At 41.7% G+C, this 15699-nt stretch overlaps 1 protein-coding gene and 1 pseudogene across 2 annotated transcripts in view; both read right to left on the reverse strand.

The window, feature by feature from the left end:
• Positions 1 to 774: 774 nt before the first annotated feature.
• Positions 775 to 13840, reverse strand: LOC101392393 (uncharacterized; annotated as a pseudogene). The gene is made up of 4 exons (XR_015549626.1): positions 13751 to 13840; positions 7240 to 7352; positions 6865 to 6959; positions 775 to 5086 (listed from the first exon to the last, which is right to left on the reverse strand). The product of XR_015549626.1 is annotated as an uncharacterized LOC101392393 (transcript).
• Positions 775 to 15699, reverse strand: part of LOC101392126 (uncharacterized) — a 28198-nt gene continuing 13273 nt past the window's right edge. The window contains 4 exon segments of the mRNA XM_004439148.3: positions 775 to 5086; positions 6865 to 6959; positions 7240 to 14065; positions 14068 to 15666. Of these exon segments, the coding sequence (XP_004439205.2) occupies positions 13941 to 14065; positions 14068 to 15666 (1724 nt within the window). The 3' untranslated portion in view covers positions 775 to 5086; positions 6865 to 6959; positions 7240 to 13940.

Raw genomic sequence — 15699 nt, forward strand, 5'->3', positions numbered from 1 at the left:
GAAATGGAGAGATTTTTCAGGGACTCGAGCTCACGCAAGGCAAACATGACGTGGCGATAACCTTGAATGGACGGGGCCGCCTCGTACGGGTCGGTGAACAGCTCAAAATTTTCAAACGCCAGAGCCCATCTCGGCCAAAAGGACACAGCGTATATTCTGAGCGACTTTTAAAGCTGTGACGTCTATGCTCGGTGGGAAATTAAAATAACTTCTGAATTCCTCAATCACTAGTCTAAATGCGAAAAGATTTAGAAGTCGTAAAAAAACTTCAGCTTACTTGAGCCATACAGCGTTTGCGCCGTTAGGCAGGAGCACCATGGGCGCGGCCATCTTTGAGGAGGGGCGGTGGCCGTACGGAACAAACGCTGTCTGGGCAGCTCAGCGTGCACCTGCAGGTGGCAGTGCCTTTGGAAGACCAACAAGGTTTGGAAAAGCGAGATGGTATGGGGGATGCAGCGATCACAAAGTGAGTACAAACAATGAACGTTGTGAGCTTCTTTCCAGCCTCATCCCAACCATGCCCCTCACCTGGTCCCAGTACAAAACATGCTACATGCTGGGCACGATGAACCGGCTTCTGTCACTATAGATTAGTTTGCGTTTTATGAATAGAACCTTGCAGTATGTATTTTTTTTAATCTGGCTTCTTTCACACAGCATCAATGTTTTGACATTCATCACTGTTTTTACATATCAATATGTAACCAGACTGAAAAGTCTGATAGCGCAGGTTCTTGGTCAGTGTGAGAGGAATTCAGACACCGACACAACGGCAATAGCAAGCAAGCAAAGATTTATTAGAGGAAAGGTCAGACACACTCCAAGTGAAGAGCGGGCAGTGCCAGAGAACGCCTCTGCCCCCTTTCTTGAGTTAGTTTTATTTCTATTTGGGCTGCTTAGAAGGGAATTAGCATTGCATGGTTATTCACCAATAATGTTCTTTCCTCCACTCACACATTGGGAGGGGGAGTTCTTGACCTTCTAGGGGAATCTCCGGAACTGTCATGGCAGTCATCCCCCCCGCCCCGAGGAAGGGGGGGCTAATGCATATGGAACTTGTATGTAAATTAAAGGCCAATATCCTCTAGAGGTGTATAGCAGAAGGTTTTGTATGTGTTGTTTGTGCCCCCATTATTTTTATCGTCACAGTTGATGGCCTCAGGCTCCAGTGGTGGTGCCAGGCGGGTCTCAGTTCCCCTCTAGCTGCATCTTGTAGGATGCCAGCAAGACACTTCACTGATGCAGCAAGGTCACCAGCCATGACCCCCCGCTCATGTCTGGATGCCAGTAAGACCCTCCACTGATGCAGCAAGGTCTCCAACTATGATCCCCTGCTCATGTCTACCTAGCTACCTATCTCAAATAGTTCATTCCTTTTTGTTACTTAGTATCCCACTGGATGAGTATTCTAAAACGTGTTTAATCATTTACCAGTTGGTGGACCTTTGGGTTGTTTCCAGTGTTTTGGATATTGCAACTGGAACTACAGTGAACGTTCATGTGCAAAAAATAAAATGACCTCAAAGAACTGGATTTCCCATAGTTCTGCATCTGCATCACCTCACCAAGAGGTCTTGGCCAGCCATTTGCAGGCTTACTACCCATTTCTAGCCCTGCTCCAGCTCCTATTCTCCTCCTTCCCCTACCCCAGCCCTGAGCTAGAAGGCTCACTCACCCTGAGGAACCAGAGATCTTGAGAACACAGGCTGTGGCACAGATGCCAAGTTCACCTACTGTTCGCATTATGTTCAATCCCATAAGCCATTATAATTCTCAGAATGCACCTCATAAAATCACGTAACCACAGGTCAAAGCAGGAAGTCAATTCCATCCTTCCTCACTCTTCCATCATTACTATGCTGGCCCAATCTCTCACCTGAGAAACTAGAATTGTCCCTGCTTGCACCCTTGGCCTTTACTATCTCGTCTTCACACAGAAGGCAAGGTGTCCTTATAAAACAAATCAATCATGAAATGTTCCTGTTATCACTTATCTAATGACTGCATTACAGAATAAAATCTCAAGTACTGAGATGGCCAAGGTTAGGTGCTTAAAAACATATATTGGAGTGAATATATGTTTTTATATTATAATATAAAATAATTAGATCCAATAATCCAGGATCTTTGATGGAAATGTAAGACAGCTACTGCATAGCAAATTTCCACTTCTTGTTCTCTAAACAGGACTCAAATTTTACCAGGATATCTTTATTGGACCAAGGGAAAGACTCTGGAGAGAGGCCAAGAGCCCCACTCTTAAGAGTAAGAAGGAATGAAAAAGATAAGGAAAATCACATGTCCAATTAAGCGAGTCACAAAGGAGATGGGATCTCTGAAATGATAGCAACTGTCCAAGATGACGGGCCTGTGAACAAATAAATAGGTTTCTTCTCCAGTACACCCCCAGCGGATCTTACCTCCTTTCATCTCCTATACTTTCCTTCATGTTAGCCAAGGTTCTCATGTTTTTTATTTTACTTATCCTGAGGATCCTATTCCTTTTCTGCTCTCCTCCATTTATATTCAGACAGACATTGAGTCTCTCTAATAACACAGACACACAAAACATTTTTTGAACAACACCGTTCTTTAGAACTGCCTTCCAATTGCTCATTCTCTACAATGACAAAATACTTTTTCCTTTAGTCCATTCACCTTCATCCTCCAAATCAATATATAGTTATTTTAATTTTCCTACGTCATGAGGAATATATGATTCTATAAACCAGCACCATTCAACAGACTGTTCCGTGGTGATGGAAATGTTCTACCAATATGGTAGTCACTAGCCACATATGATTACTGAGCTCTTGAAATGTGGCCAGTGATACTGAAGAACTAAACTTTTAATTTATAATTAATTTCCATTTAAATAGCCACATGTGGCTAGTAGCTACTGAATTAGTGCAGAACTATCAGGGAATGTATAATCAACATGGGGAGATAAGACATGGACATTTTTTTAAAAAGCATTTATATCCTGGATTACTTACACATTGTTAATAGGAGTCCTTCCCCCCTCTCCATCTCAAATAAATAATACTCTCCTCAGGGAAAAATTTATTTTAGGATTTTTCTAACCCTACCTCATTCTAAATACAAATCCCTTGATCCAATTACTCCATGTCCATTTCACCTAATGTACAGTTTACATACTCTGAGTGTGTTAGATAGAGTCTGAAGATACCACTTACATATAATTCAGCTAACTCAATGCTCATTCAGGAGGGCAATGACATTTCTGTTTCTTTCACCACTGTGTCCTCAGTCCTCAGGTGCAAAGGAGGTACATACTTGATAAATATTCATTGAATGAACAACTAGATTCAGCATAAGGCTATTGTTTCTTAGGTACCTCTCAATGATATAAAGTACTGGTTTTCAATTAATACTTCACACTGTCGTTGGGAAACTGAACTGGTATTATGTATGTGCCCCAAACTCCATCAATCAAATACTGCTTTTTCGGACCAACCACTTATAAAGTTTTCCATTTCTAGCAACATCCAGATCCAATTGACTTACCTCTTTTCATAATCACAGTAATGTTTTGCTTCACTTAAAAGATCTCGGCATTCCAGAAATGAGCTGGCAAAATTGAGCAATCAGGATGTATGGGCCCCGGGGTTAACATCAGATCCTCTCTCTATATCAATGAATATATTTAATGTAGGATGAATTTATCAGGCCTTTCCAGTGTCTGCATTCATATGATTTCTATCAGTACACACTTATCAACTATGTAACGAGCTAGAATTTTTTTGCTCAATTTTTTTCTACATTGAGTGTAACTGAGTTTCTTTCCTATGGGTTGAGACATAAAATGTGATGGAACTGATCACTGAAGGCACTACCACATTTGCTACATTTATAAGGGTTTTTTTCCCCCATGCAAATTCTCTGCTATCTCCTAAGGGTGCACATGTAGCACAAGGCTGTTCTGAAAGGACCATGTTTCTATTTGCCAGGAACCCACAGATATTTAATGATGTCTGAGGGGTTACAGAAGGTGTTTACATAATCACCAAGTTAACAGGGTTTCACTTGTATATAAGGAGCTGTGACTCTCTGCAGGATTTTCCACCTTCACTGTGTCTTTGGTTTCTCCCAGGTGTGTATTTTCTTATGTTTAATAAGGCAAGACTACTAGGCAAAAGCTTTCTCACACTCAGTGCATTCAAAGGATCTGTCTCCCGTATGAGTTCTTCAATGGACAATGAACTGATGCTTCGTGGTGAAGGCTTCCCACATCCCTACATTTATGAGGCTTTCTCTCCTGTGTGAATTTTCTGATGTTTAATGAGATCCTGACTTCTGAGAACAGGATTTTCCACAGTCACTACATTGAAAGGGAGTCTTGCCTGTATGAACACCCTGGTGTGATATGAGGCCGAAGCTTTGTCCGCATTCACGGCATATATAAGGTTTCTCTCCAGTATGAGTTCACCAATGCACAATGAAACTGACCTGGGTAAAGCCCTTTCCACAATTATTCCACATATAGGGTTTCTCTCCAGTATGAATTTTCTGATGCAAAATGAGACACGAGTCAGCACATATATAAAGTTTCTCTCCTGTATGAATTTTCCAGTGTTCAGTGAGCCTGAACTTTGTGGTATATGCTTTCCCACATAATATTACATCCATGAGGTTTCTCTCCCGGGTGAATTCTCTGATGTTTAGTGGGCTGAGACTTCCTGATGAAGGATTCCCTACATTCACTGCATACATGGGGTTTCTCAATTTTGTGAGCTCTCTGAGGCGTAATAAATTGACCCTTAGTGCTGATGGGTTTTCCAATTTCAGGCAATTTTAGTATGAATTTGCTCATGCTTTGTAAGGAGAAAGGATTTCCCATCTCCATTACACTCAACAGGGTTCTTTATTTCACAGCTTCTGTTCTGATTGACTAAACTTAAAATTGATTTCAGAGTTTTTCCATGATTTTGCCTTAAAGGAAAATGATGTTGGTCTGGATGAACAATATTTTCAAAGGCATTATGCTCAAAGCATTGTTCTATTCTCTTTAGACATCTTTGGTTATGCAAGTGTCCCCACAGATGATCATCGACTTTCTCGACTTCTAGGAAAGAAGGGACCAATGAATGCCTAGGTGTGCATTGGCTCTTTCATGTTGACTGCATGATCTCAGTACAAAAGAAACTTTAATAATATTCCTTATTTCTTGGACATTGGTAAAAACACAATACACAAAAATCAAGTGGCAAAAACAGTAAGTATACAAACAAGCTTAGATAATTCACAATGAATAAATATAGATTTGGCTGCTTTCTAAAAAGTGCCTTGCAAAACATGCAGAGATAGTACACAACAAGAAAGTCACTGTTACAAGAGAAAATAGAGGTGGAAGGAAAACCTGATTCTACGTAGAGCTAGAAAGCATCCAACCCTCCTTCCACCATCCACCATGCTCTCTCAGTTACTAATACATAAATTCCAAACAGTCAGCCCGGCAATAAAAGTTAAGGCTGCCTTGATTACTCCATTTACCCATGTTTCCATTCCACCAGTTCCCCCACAAATACTATCTAGGATTAGCCTTCACATGGCTGGGCTCAGGCCAAGCTTTTGGCAGTCTCTCTCTCTAGTTAGAAGACTATGAATTTAAGGATCTCTGTTTGGAGTGAGGGCTGGACGGTGGAATTTCATAGCAAGGGAGATGGAAGAAATAGACAGAGACACTGCGACAGTGGACAAAAAAGGAGGAGATGTGAGAAACCTAGGAAGATGTTAAGGAAATACCTTTTTTCCTTCCTATGTGTTTCTTTCCTGTGAGTCTCTTTAACTACTGACACAGAACATTTTACTTCTGACACTTCTGGTCACCAAATGTGTGGAGGTTTTTCCCCACAACAGGCAATTCTCCAGACACCAGCTGGGTGTCCTACAGTTCAACTCAATTCTATCTACCTGGAGATAGCATCAGATCCCACAGGTTAAGGACTCAATCCCACAAGACTGCCCCTCTACACATACACACACACATTTCAGATGCCAGTCATAAGCCCAGGTTATCATCTGTGCTTCTGACCAACCTGCTATAGACTAGAAGTTCCAAAGACACCCTCCCCCCACCTTGGGTTCTATTAATTTGCTAGAGCAGCTCACAGAGCTCAGTGAAACACTTATGTTCATCAGTTTATTATATAATAAAGGATACAGATGAACAGCCAGATGAAGAGATACATACAGCGAGGTCTGGGAGAGTCCTGAGCACAGAAGCTTCTGTCCCAAGGGAGTTAAGCTGTGTCAACCTCCCAGTGTGGGTATGTTTGCCAACCTGGAAGCTCCCTGAACCCCATGCTTTTGATTTTATGGAGGCTTCATCATGTGGGCATGATTGATCATTAACTCCATTTTCAGCCCTTCTCCAAGAGAATAGGGGACAGGGCTGAAAATTCCAAGCTTCTAATCATAGCTTGGTCTTTCCAGTGACCAGTCCCTACCCAGGAGCCATCCAGGAGCCCACCCAGAGCTGCCTCATTAGAACAAAAGACACTCCTATCGCCCAGGAAATTACAAGGTTTTCAGGAGCCCTGTGCCGGGAACCAGGGGCAGAGACCAATAGACATATTTTCTGTTATCTCACAGAACACAACTAGGCAAACAAGAAAAAAAATCAAAATGTACATAAAATAAACAGGGATCAGATCTCAGAAAAAGAAAAAAGGGTAAATTTTCCTCTAAACTCCTACAAAGAAAAAGCTCTCATATGGGAAGAAGGATATGAGGAACTGCTGTGCAAATAGCCTCTGACACTCTCACAGCCACGGCACCTTCTCTGACTGATTAGAATCTGACTTTCTCGGCCGCCCACCTTGCTGGTTCTCACCCCCTCACCTGGACAGGTTCGAGTGTGGGTTTCATCTTCCATTGTTCATGGTTCTTCCCCTTGCTCCAACCTGGACAGTGCATCTGGCTGCTGGATTGATACTCTGTTCATGGGAAATGACAGAAGACTTAGACACATTGAATTGGGCTGGGACGTCAAGATGGGAGAATGTTACATGTTAGGGACTATACAGTTTCACATCTGCAAAGTAGTGGTTTTTCCCTCAGGAGAGGGAACTATATATATGCATTCTTGTCTGGTGCCGGAGAAGGGTCTGAGAATCTACCACTTAAAGGACTGTAGAGACTCTGAAGCATTAAGCAGCTGAGAGGAAAGGCCACTGATGAGGCAGCCTCTGAGTGACACAGGGGAGCTGTCCTCACCCACTGACACCAGGTTGCTCTAGTTCTCCAATATCACATCCCGGTACAGGTCCTGAGCAGGGGCCTCCACAGCCACATCTTCCAACATGAGCGACTCCTGTAATAATCCAGTCCTATTTAACATGAAGTATTTCCCTTTTATTGATACATAAGGAATGGTAAGGAAGTTATTCTGCTTATTTTTACCATATAGGCTGCATCAATACAAGCAGTTTTTAAAAAAAAAAAAAAAACTTTGTAGTAGAAGGAAAATACCACTGGAATATTCTGCAATTATACATTCATTATTCCATTTATTCAACAAATTAGAAATTTCTATAATGTGTAGCCATTAAATCCTCTTACTAACCAAGAATCATATATATATATGAGCACTTATTTGCCAAACACTATACACATTTGGGTGACGTCAAGATTAATAAAACATATTATTACATTCATCAAGGGCCTTCCCAAACTTGGTGGATCAGAATTAACCATGTAGAGACAACAGATGCCAGAGTTACAAGATACAACATGTTTAATAGTGTGTTTAAAATGTTGTAGGGAACAAAGTATTGTCTAAAGAACAGAAAACTATAAAGACACAGGCAGAGTTGAGAAAAAAGTATTTCTGAAAAAAGCAACAAACGCACATGCACGTGCGCGCACACACACACACGGGTGCATGCATATGTTAAAAGCATATTAGAGGCTTTGAAGGGACAATTAGTGAGCTAGAAATTACCCAAAATGCAGCACAGAGCTACTGGAGTTAGGGAGAATATTCCATAAAACCATGATAATTCACTAGAGGGACTGAGAACTCATCAAAAGCTCACGGTTACAGTTCATTACAGTTAAAGGATAGAGATTAACATCAACTAAGAGAAGAGGCACAAAGGGCAGAGTCCAGGAAAGTTCCAAACCTGGAGCTCCCAATTGTCGTCCCCCAGTGGACTCATGGGCAGTGTTCCTTTCTCTGCATGTGTGACAGCAGGCTGGGAGTACTGCCCACCAGGGAAGCTCACCTGAGCCTTGATGTCAAGAGTCTTTACTGGGGCTTGTCACGCCAGTCTGGTAGGACACCCAGGTGTCTGACTTCAGTCTCCAGCCCCTCCAGAGGTCCACTGACACCACGTGATCCATAGCCCCCACCCTCAATCACAGTGTGGGTGTGGTCTAAAGCCCCCACACTAAACACATTGTTCACATTTGGCTTGGCCCAAGGCCCCCACCCTAAACCACACTGTGGGTTTGGTTTTTCCTTTTTCCTTTGCTGATTTTAATCTCTATCCTTTCTATAATAAACAGAACCTTGAGTATGACAAGTTTTCTGAGTACTGTGAGTCCTCCTAGCAAATTATCAAACCTAATGGTGGTCTTGGGGAGCCCCAACACAAAAGGGAACTTGTTTGGTAAATATATCTATCTATATAAATATTAAATATATACATATAGGGGCCGGCCCAGTGGCATAGTGGTTAAGTTTGCGCACTCCGCTTTGGTGGCCTGGGGTTCGCAGGTTCAGATCCTGGGCGAGGACCTAGGCTGCTCATCAAGCCATGCTGTGGTGGTGTCCCACATACAACATAGAAGAAGACGGGCACAAGATGTTAGCTCAGGGCCAATCTTCCTCAAGCAAAAAAAAAAAAAAAAATTAGTGCTAAATATATGCATACATATGTTGCCTTTACTTTTTAAAAAATTGACCTACTTGATTCATGGATACATTTTAAAGATAAAAAATTCAAATGATTATATATATATTTCATATATATGCTAAAAGACTCAAATGATTATATATATATATTTTAATGAATAATCAATTATCAACTCAATCTCTAGGCCCTCTCCCTTCCCCAGAGTACAGGGGATGGGGTTGAAAGTTCCAAGCTTCTAATCATGCCTTGGTCTTTCTGGTGACCAGCCCCCATCCAGGAGCCATCCAGGAGCCCACAGAGAGTCACTTTCTCAGAAGAAAAGAAGCTCCTATCACCCAATTCCAAGGGATTTAACAGCTTTGTGTAAAACACTCCTATCAACCCATCAATCAGGAGATTACAAGAGTTTTAGGGGCTCCGTGTCAGGAACCAGGAGCAGAGAATAAATACATATTTCTCATTATGTCACACTAAGACTTCGGGATTAAATATCTTGCTCAGGAACACTCTGTGTTAGAGCTACAATTTGACCCCAGCTCTGCCTGTCTCCAAGCACATGACTTTAACAACAGTTGCATTCCCTTACCAGATACCCTCATAATAAAACTTAGCTCTCTGCTACTACCTTGTAGGAGTTTACCACCCAGAGTCCCCTTGGAGGATGGCCATATAGTCACAGACACAAGACTTGAGCCTCTGAAGTCATCTCTTACAATACTCAGTGGCACATGAAACACCATAAACATAGAAACACACAAACGGCAAGCTCCATGCTTGCCCCCAAAGCAGCAGATCCGACATCAGCACTCCCATGGCTTTCTACAATCCAAACTCGGGAGCTTGGGTGAAAGACTCCCAGGATAAACCACCGACTTCTTGGATCTTCTTGATCTCATCTTCCACCATTCACGGCCACAAACCATTCTCTGATGAGCTTTCTAGGACTCTCCTGCATCCTCTAAACTCATCTCTCATCCTGTATCTCAAATATCAGGGCAATTTGGTTAAGGCCCCAGAATCTTCATATTTGACTCCGTAACACCATCAGAGGAAAAGGTACACAGCCCAAATGCAGTGATACTCAGGGGCAGAAATCAGTGAATGCAACTTCTTAGAGGCATCCAGGGTATATTCCTTCAAAAGTCAACTCTCCTTTCCCCACAAGCATCCATGGTCCTCCACTGAGGGACGGCTGAAGAGCTTCCACTTCATTCTTCAGCCTAAAGCACTTTCAATATAATGGAATCTCTCCTCTCACCTGTGGTGGCTGCCTTAACATTGTCCCCAAAGGGACCAACTGCTTTTGCAGGAAATATGTGTTTGTGTGTATAATATATGTATGGGTGTGTGTGTGTGTTTGTGTATACAGTCATGCACCACATCACCTGTTTCAGTCAATGACAGGCTGCATATATGACAGTGGTCCCATAAGACTAGTACCATACAGCCTAGGTGTGTAGTAGGCTATACCCTCTAGGTCTGTGTGAGTACACTCTATGATGTTTGCTCAATGACAAAATCACCTAATGACACATTTCTCAGAAGGTATCCTCGTTATTATGCAATGCATGACTGTATACATAAATAGTCCTTGAAGAGGGATTTAGACTTATCTGAAGGACTAAGGGGAAACTAACATTCAACAGGTCTGTCCCAGCAGCTCAGAGGTCCTAGGTCTACAAAGCTTCAGCCTCTAAACCACAAACACACATGGGCCTCCTCAGATACTAACCATATGACTATCTTAATTGTCAAACCTAGAAAAGACACCACCATTTACTGACAACCTGCCAGCTCCATCAGTTAGCCCAATATAAACTTCCGAACTTGAACAGCATTCACTGAAAAGCAGCACTGTCATGGGCTGAATTGTGTTCCCCCAAAATCTATATGTTCAAGTCATAGCCTCCAGTACCTCAGAATGTGACTGTATTTGGAGATAGGGTCTTTAAAGAGGTAATTAAGTTAAAGTAAGGTCATTAGGGTGGGCCCTAATCCAATATAATTGGTGTCCATGTAAGCAGAGAAAACTTGGACATAGATACACACAGAGGGAAGACCATGTGAAGACACAGGAGGAAGACCCTCTACAAGCCAAGGAGCGAGACCTCAGAAGAAGCTAACCCTGCTGACACCTTGATCTCAGACTTCAAGCCTCCAGAATTGTGAGACAAAAATGTCTGTTGTTTAAGCCACCCAGTCTGTGATACTTTGTTATGACAGCCCTAGCAAACTAATACAATCACCCCTCAAATCCAGTTCTCCATCACTGAGCCATACAAGGCAGAGTGACCCTCTGAGACCCCAAACCCTGATCTCAGTACTCTCAGTTCTTAGCCATGTACAACTGCATACAGTATGTGGTTACCTGTACTAAGGAGAAAGGAACGAGGCTTCAAACATATATAAATGTTTCTCTAAAATACATGAAGATGGAAATGGAGCATTTGAGAGTACTAAATAACTAATTATTATAATGCAGTTAACATTTGGCAAAGAGCACACTTAATAAATGTTAGCAATTTTTTTTTTTTTTTGGTGAGGAAGATTAGCCCTGAGCTAACATCTGTTGCCAATCCTCCTCTTTTTTGCTGAGGAAGATTGGCCCTGGCCTAACATCTGTGCCCACTTTGCTCTATTTTATATGGGACACTGCCACAGCATGGCTTGACAAGTGGTGCATCGGTCCGCGCCTGGGATCCGAACCTGCGAACCCCGGGCCACCAAAGTGAAGCTCGCGAACTTAACCGCTACACCACTGGGCTGGCCACAGCAATAATTTTTATGAAGGCGAGGGAGTGGAGCAGTACAAGGTATAAGTTGGTACGGCTTTCTTAAAGAAGGCGAGCTGGAATTGTCTACCCCATTAACATTTTTTATTTACCTGGAATGCCAATGTCTGAAAGGTGAGTTCAGCACTTGGTCCTCAGGGGTTAGGGCAGGCCTGGGCACTCCATTCGGGGACCCTGACTGAAGGTTTCAGTGAGAAAGACACTACGCCTGCTATGATAGGATGTGCAGATTCACAAGACAAGAAGTGGAGTGGATCTGAAGTCTGAGTTGAAGAAGAATCCATTTCTGATTCTCTGCTGAAGAGCATCTGTCTCAAATCCATCCTTTTAGAGGCCATTACTTTGCGTGGTTACCAGTGTGAGCTGTGTCTACGACACTGACTGGCACAGTACAGATGCTCAAAAAAAATTTGTTGTAGTGAATTACTCAAAAACCCAGAGTTTGGAATTCAATTATGAGACAACCATTCCATAGCAAATTTCCACTTTTTTTCCTTATAAGCAGTAGTCACTGTTTTTAAGCTGGATTTTTCTTTATTGAAGCAAGGGAAAGAACCCTGTGTATAAAAGAGGACAAGGGCCCCATTCCCAGGAGAGTGAGAAGGAATGATGAGGCTAAATCACGTCTCAATTCATCATGTCACAGAGGAGCCAGGATATATGAAATGGTGGCAAGTCTAAAAGGTGACAGACCTGTGGACAAATGTAAGGGTTCTTCTCCAAGACATCTGAAAGGATCTCACCTTCACCAATCTCACATGCTGCCCTTCATTTTTAATGTTATTTTCTTCCATTAATTGGGCTTATTCTGTGGATCCTATTCCTTCTCTGATCTGTCCCTTTTATATTCTGACAGGAGCCTCTATTCAGGAATTTTTTTTGAATGTTTCTTGGAATAACACTGATCCTTAGAATTTCTTTTCAGTAGCTCCTTTCCTCCAGTGACAAAAATAATTTTGATTGACTACTCCATTATGTCATTCACTCATCTTTCAATGCTACACATAATTCATTTCTATTTTTCTGTGTGCTGGGGAATATACAATCTATAAACTATCAAAGAATTTATAATCTAGGTAGAGAGATAAGACACAAAACATTTTTTTTAAAGTATCCATACCCTATTTTATGTAAGTAAAATTAAGTGAATCCTTTCATTCTCTCCCTCCAAATAATATGCCCCACGAACAAGAAATTATCAGGACACTTTGTTCCTTATACTGTATGTCCCTTTCAACAAATGTAGGTGCATACATCCTTTGATTACATTTGCTAGAGGGCAAAATTGCTATATGCATGAAATCTAGCTTTAAAAAAGTTGCTAGCTCACAGGTAGAAAGGACTTTTTGTTTAGTTCATCACTGTCATCATTCATAGATCCTAGACAGTAGCAGGTAAAGGAAATAGTTGTTAAAGTTTTTCTGAGTGGTGTGTGTGCCGGATGGGAACTGTCTTCCAGGGTAAGAGCTTGGCTACTAGGTTACTCATGAGTTTTCAGCTTTGTTCCTTGGGGTAATAGTCATAAAGTTAAGCAGATCCAAAGATGCTATGTTACATTATTGAACTAAATGTATTCAGTTTCTTTTGAAGGACTTCTAGTCTGAAATAAATTGAATAAATTTAGAACCAAAGAAATGCAAGAGCTAACCATATAATGATGTTGAGTGGAAAAAGACTCATGCCCAAAAAAAGGGAGGGAGGGTGCGCTGTGTTATAACCTTAACCAATGATCTGCAACACAGACAACCTCCTTTGAATTAAGGAGACACTGACATATCAACTAGGAGTTTGATTCAAGGGATATTGTCCTAAAATGTACACTATGTATTTTATCTGATGTATGTTAGAATTTTGACAGAAATCTCTAAAATATTCTTCATTTTCACAGGGCTTATTTGCTTCATGCATTTTTTCTGATATTTTGCTGAAGGTTTCACAGTTGGTGTGTTCAGTTTTATTTCTATATGATTTCCTCTGCCAAGTGATGAGGCAGAATGTAACACTGACAACCCTGCCACATTCAGTGCCTTCAAAGGTCCCAGAGTTTCCCTCCTGTGTGAACTCTCTGACACCTACTGATGTCTTATTTCTGGCGAAGGACTTTTCCACGGTCATTACAGTTCTACCAAACAGGAGCTCACTGATGATATGTGACCTATGAAGCATTGAGGTCTATCTTTCCCCAAAAGGCTTTCCCATTCTCTGTATTCACACCATGTCTCTCAGTATATACTTATCAGCCATATAATGAGCTAAAAGCTTTTATTCAAGGGTTTTCCACCTTGACTGTACCACAGTTTATTCCTGAGTGTTTTTTGTGACATAAAATATGACGTAACTGATCACAGAAGGCACTACCACATTCACTGCATTCATAAGGTTTCTCTGTGCCAATTCCTTATCTGCTGACGATGGACATCTGGCATCTGGCTGTCCCACAATGGCTACCTTCCTATCTGCTAGGAGCCCACTGACATGGAATGAAGTCTGAGCTGCCACAGGAGGTGTTTGCCCATTCACCGTATTAACAGGGTTTTTCTCCTGTATGAGTTCACTTGAATATGAGGAGCTGTGACTCTTTAAGAAAGGATTCTCCAACTTGACTGAACCTACAGGTTTCTCTCTTGCATGAAGCATTCCCTTATGATAAACAAGGCATGACAAGTGGGAGAAGGCTTTCCCACAGTCGGAGCACCCATAGGGTCTCTCTCCTGTATGAGTTCTCCGATGTCTATTGAGGCATGACTTATCTCTAAAAGCTTTCCCACAGTCACTGCATGTATAGGGTTTCTCTCCTGTGTGAATTCTCTGATGATTAATGAGACCAGACTTGTGTGAACAGGATTTTCCACATTCAGTACATACAAAGGGAGTCTTTCCAGTGTGGAATCTCTGATGTGATATGAGGCATGTCTTCTGGCTGAAGCCTTTCCCACATTCAGTGCATACATATGGTTTCTCTCCAGTGTGAGTTCGTTGATGTATAAGGAGATTGCCCTTCTGAATGAAACCTTTTCCACATTCACTGCATATATAAGGTTTCTCTCCAGTGTGAGTTCGCTGATGTACAATGAGATTGCCCTTCTGAATGAAGCCTTTTCCACACTCACTGCATACATATGATTTCTCTCCCGTATGAGCTTTCTGATGTGCATTAAGCTGTGATTTCCAGCGGAATGTTTTGTCACATTCAGTGCATTCATATGGTTTTTCTCCCGTATGAGTTCTCTGATGCTCAATGAGCCTGGACTTTCTGGAGAATGCCCTGTCACACAGACTGCATCCATGAGGTTTCTCTCCTGTGTGAACTCTCTGATGATTAATGAGCCAAGACTTCTTCATGAAGCCTTTTCCACATTCATTGCATACATGGGGTTTCTCTCCTGTATGAATTTTCTGATGAATAAGTAGCCGTGATTTCTTGGGGAAGACTTTGTCACATTCAGTGCATTCATACTGTTTCTTTCCTACATGAGTCTTCTGATGTTCATTGAGCTTGGACCTTCTGGAGAAGGCTTTCCCACATATACTACATCCATGAGGTTTCTCACCTGTATGGACTCTCTGATGATCGATGAGGCGAGACTTCTTGATGAAGGCTTTCCCACATTCAGTGCATACATGGGGTTTATCTACCTTTTGAGTTCCTTGATGCTTAATGAATTGTGAATTTGCATTCATAGAATTTCCACATTCAGGTAATTTAATTTCAGTACGAAATTGCTCATGCTTTGCATGGAGGAAGGATTTTGCATTTCCATTAACTTCAACAAGGTTCTTTACTGCATAGATTCTGTTTTTGTTGACTAAACTTAAATTTGATTTCAAAGTTTTCCCGCGTAAGTCAGATATATCTTTTTGCCATGAAGGAAAATTACTTGTACTCTGATGAACGTTTCCACATGCTTTATGTTTATGGCATTGTTCCATTCTCTTTAGACATCTTCGATTGTGCAAGTGCACCTGTTGATGACCATCATCTTTCTTGATTTCTAGGAAAGAAGAGAAGAATGAATCTTCCCATG

The sequence above is a fragment of the Ceratotherium simum genome, chromosome 33 (genome assembly GCF_057802395.1).
Source record: "Ceratotherium simum simum isolate JZ-2026a chromosome 33, ASM5780239v1, whole genome shotgun sequence".
Taxonomy (NCBI): Eukaryota; Metazoa; Chordata; class Mammalia; order Perissodactyla; family Rhinocerotidae; genus Ceratotherium; species Ceratotherium simum.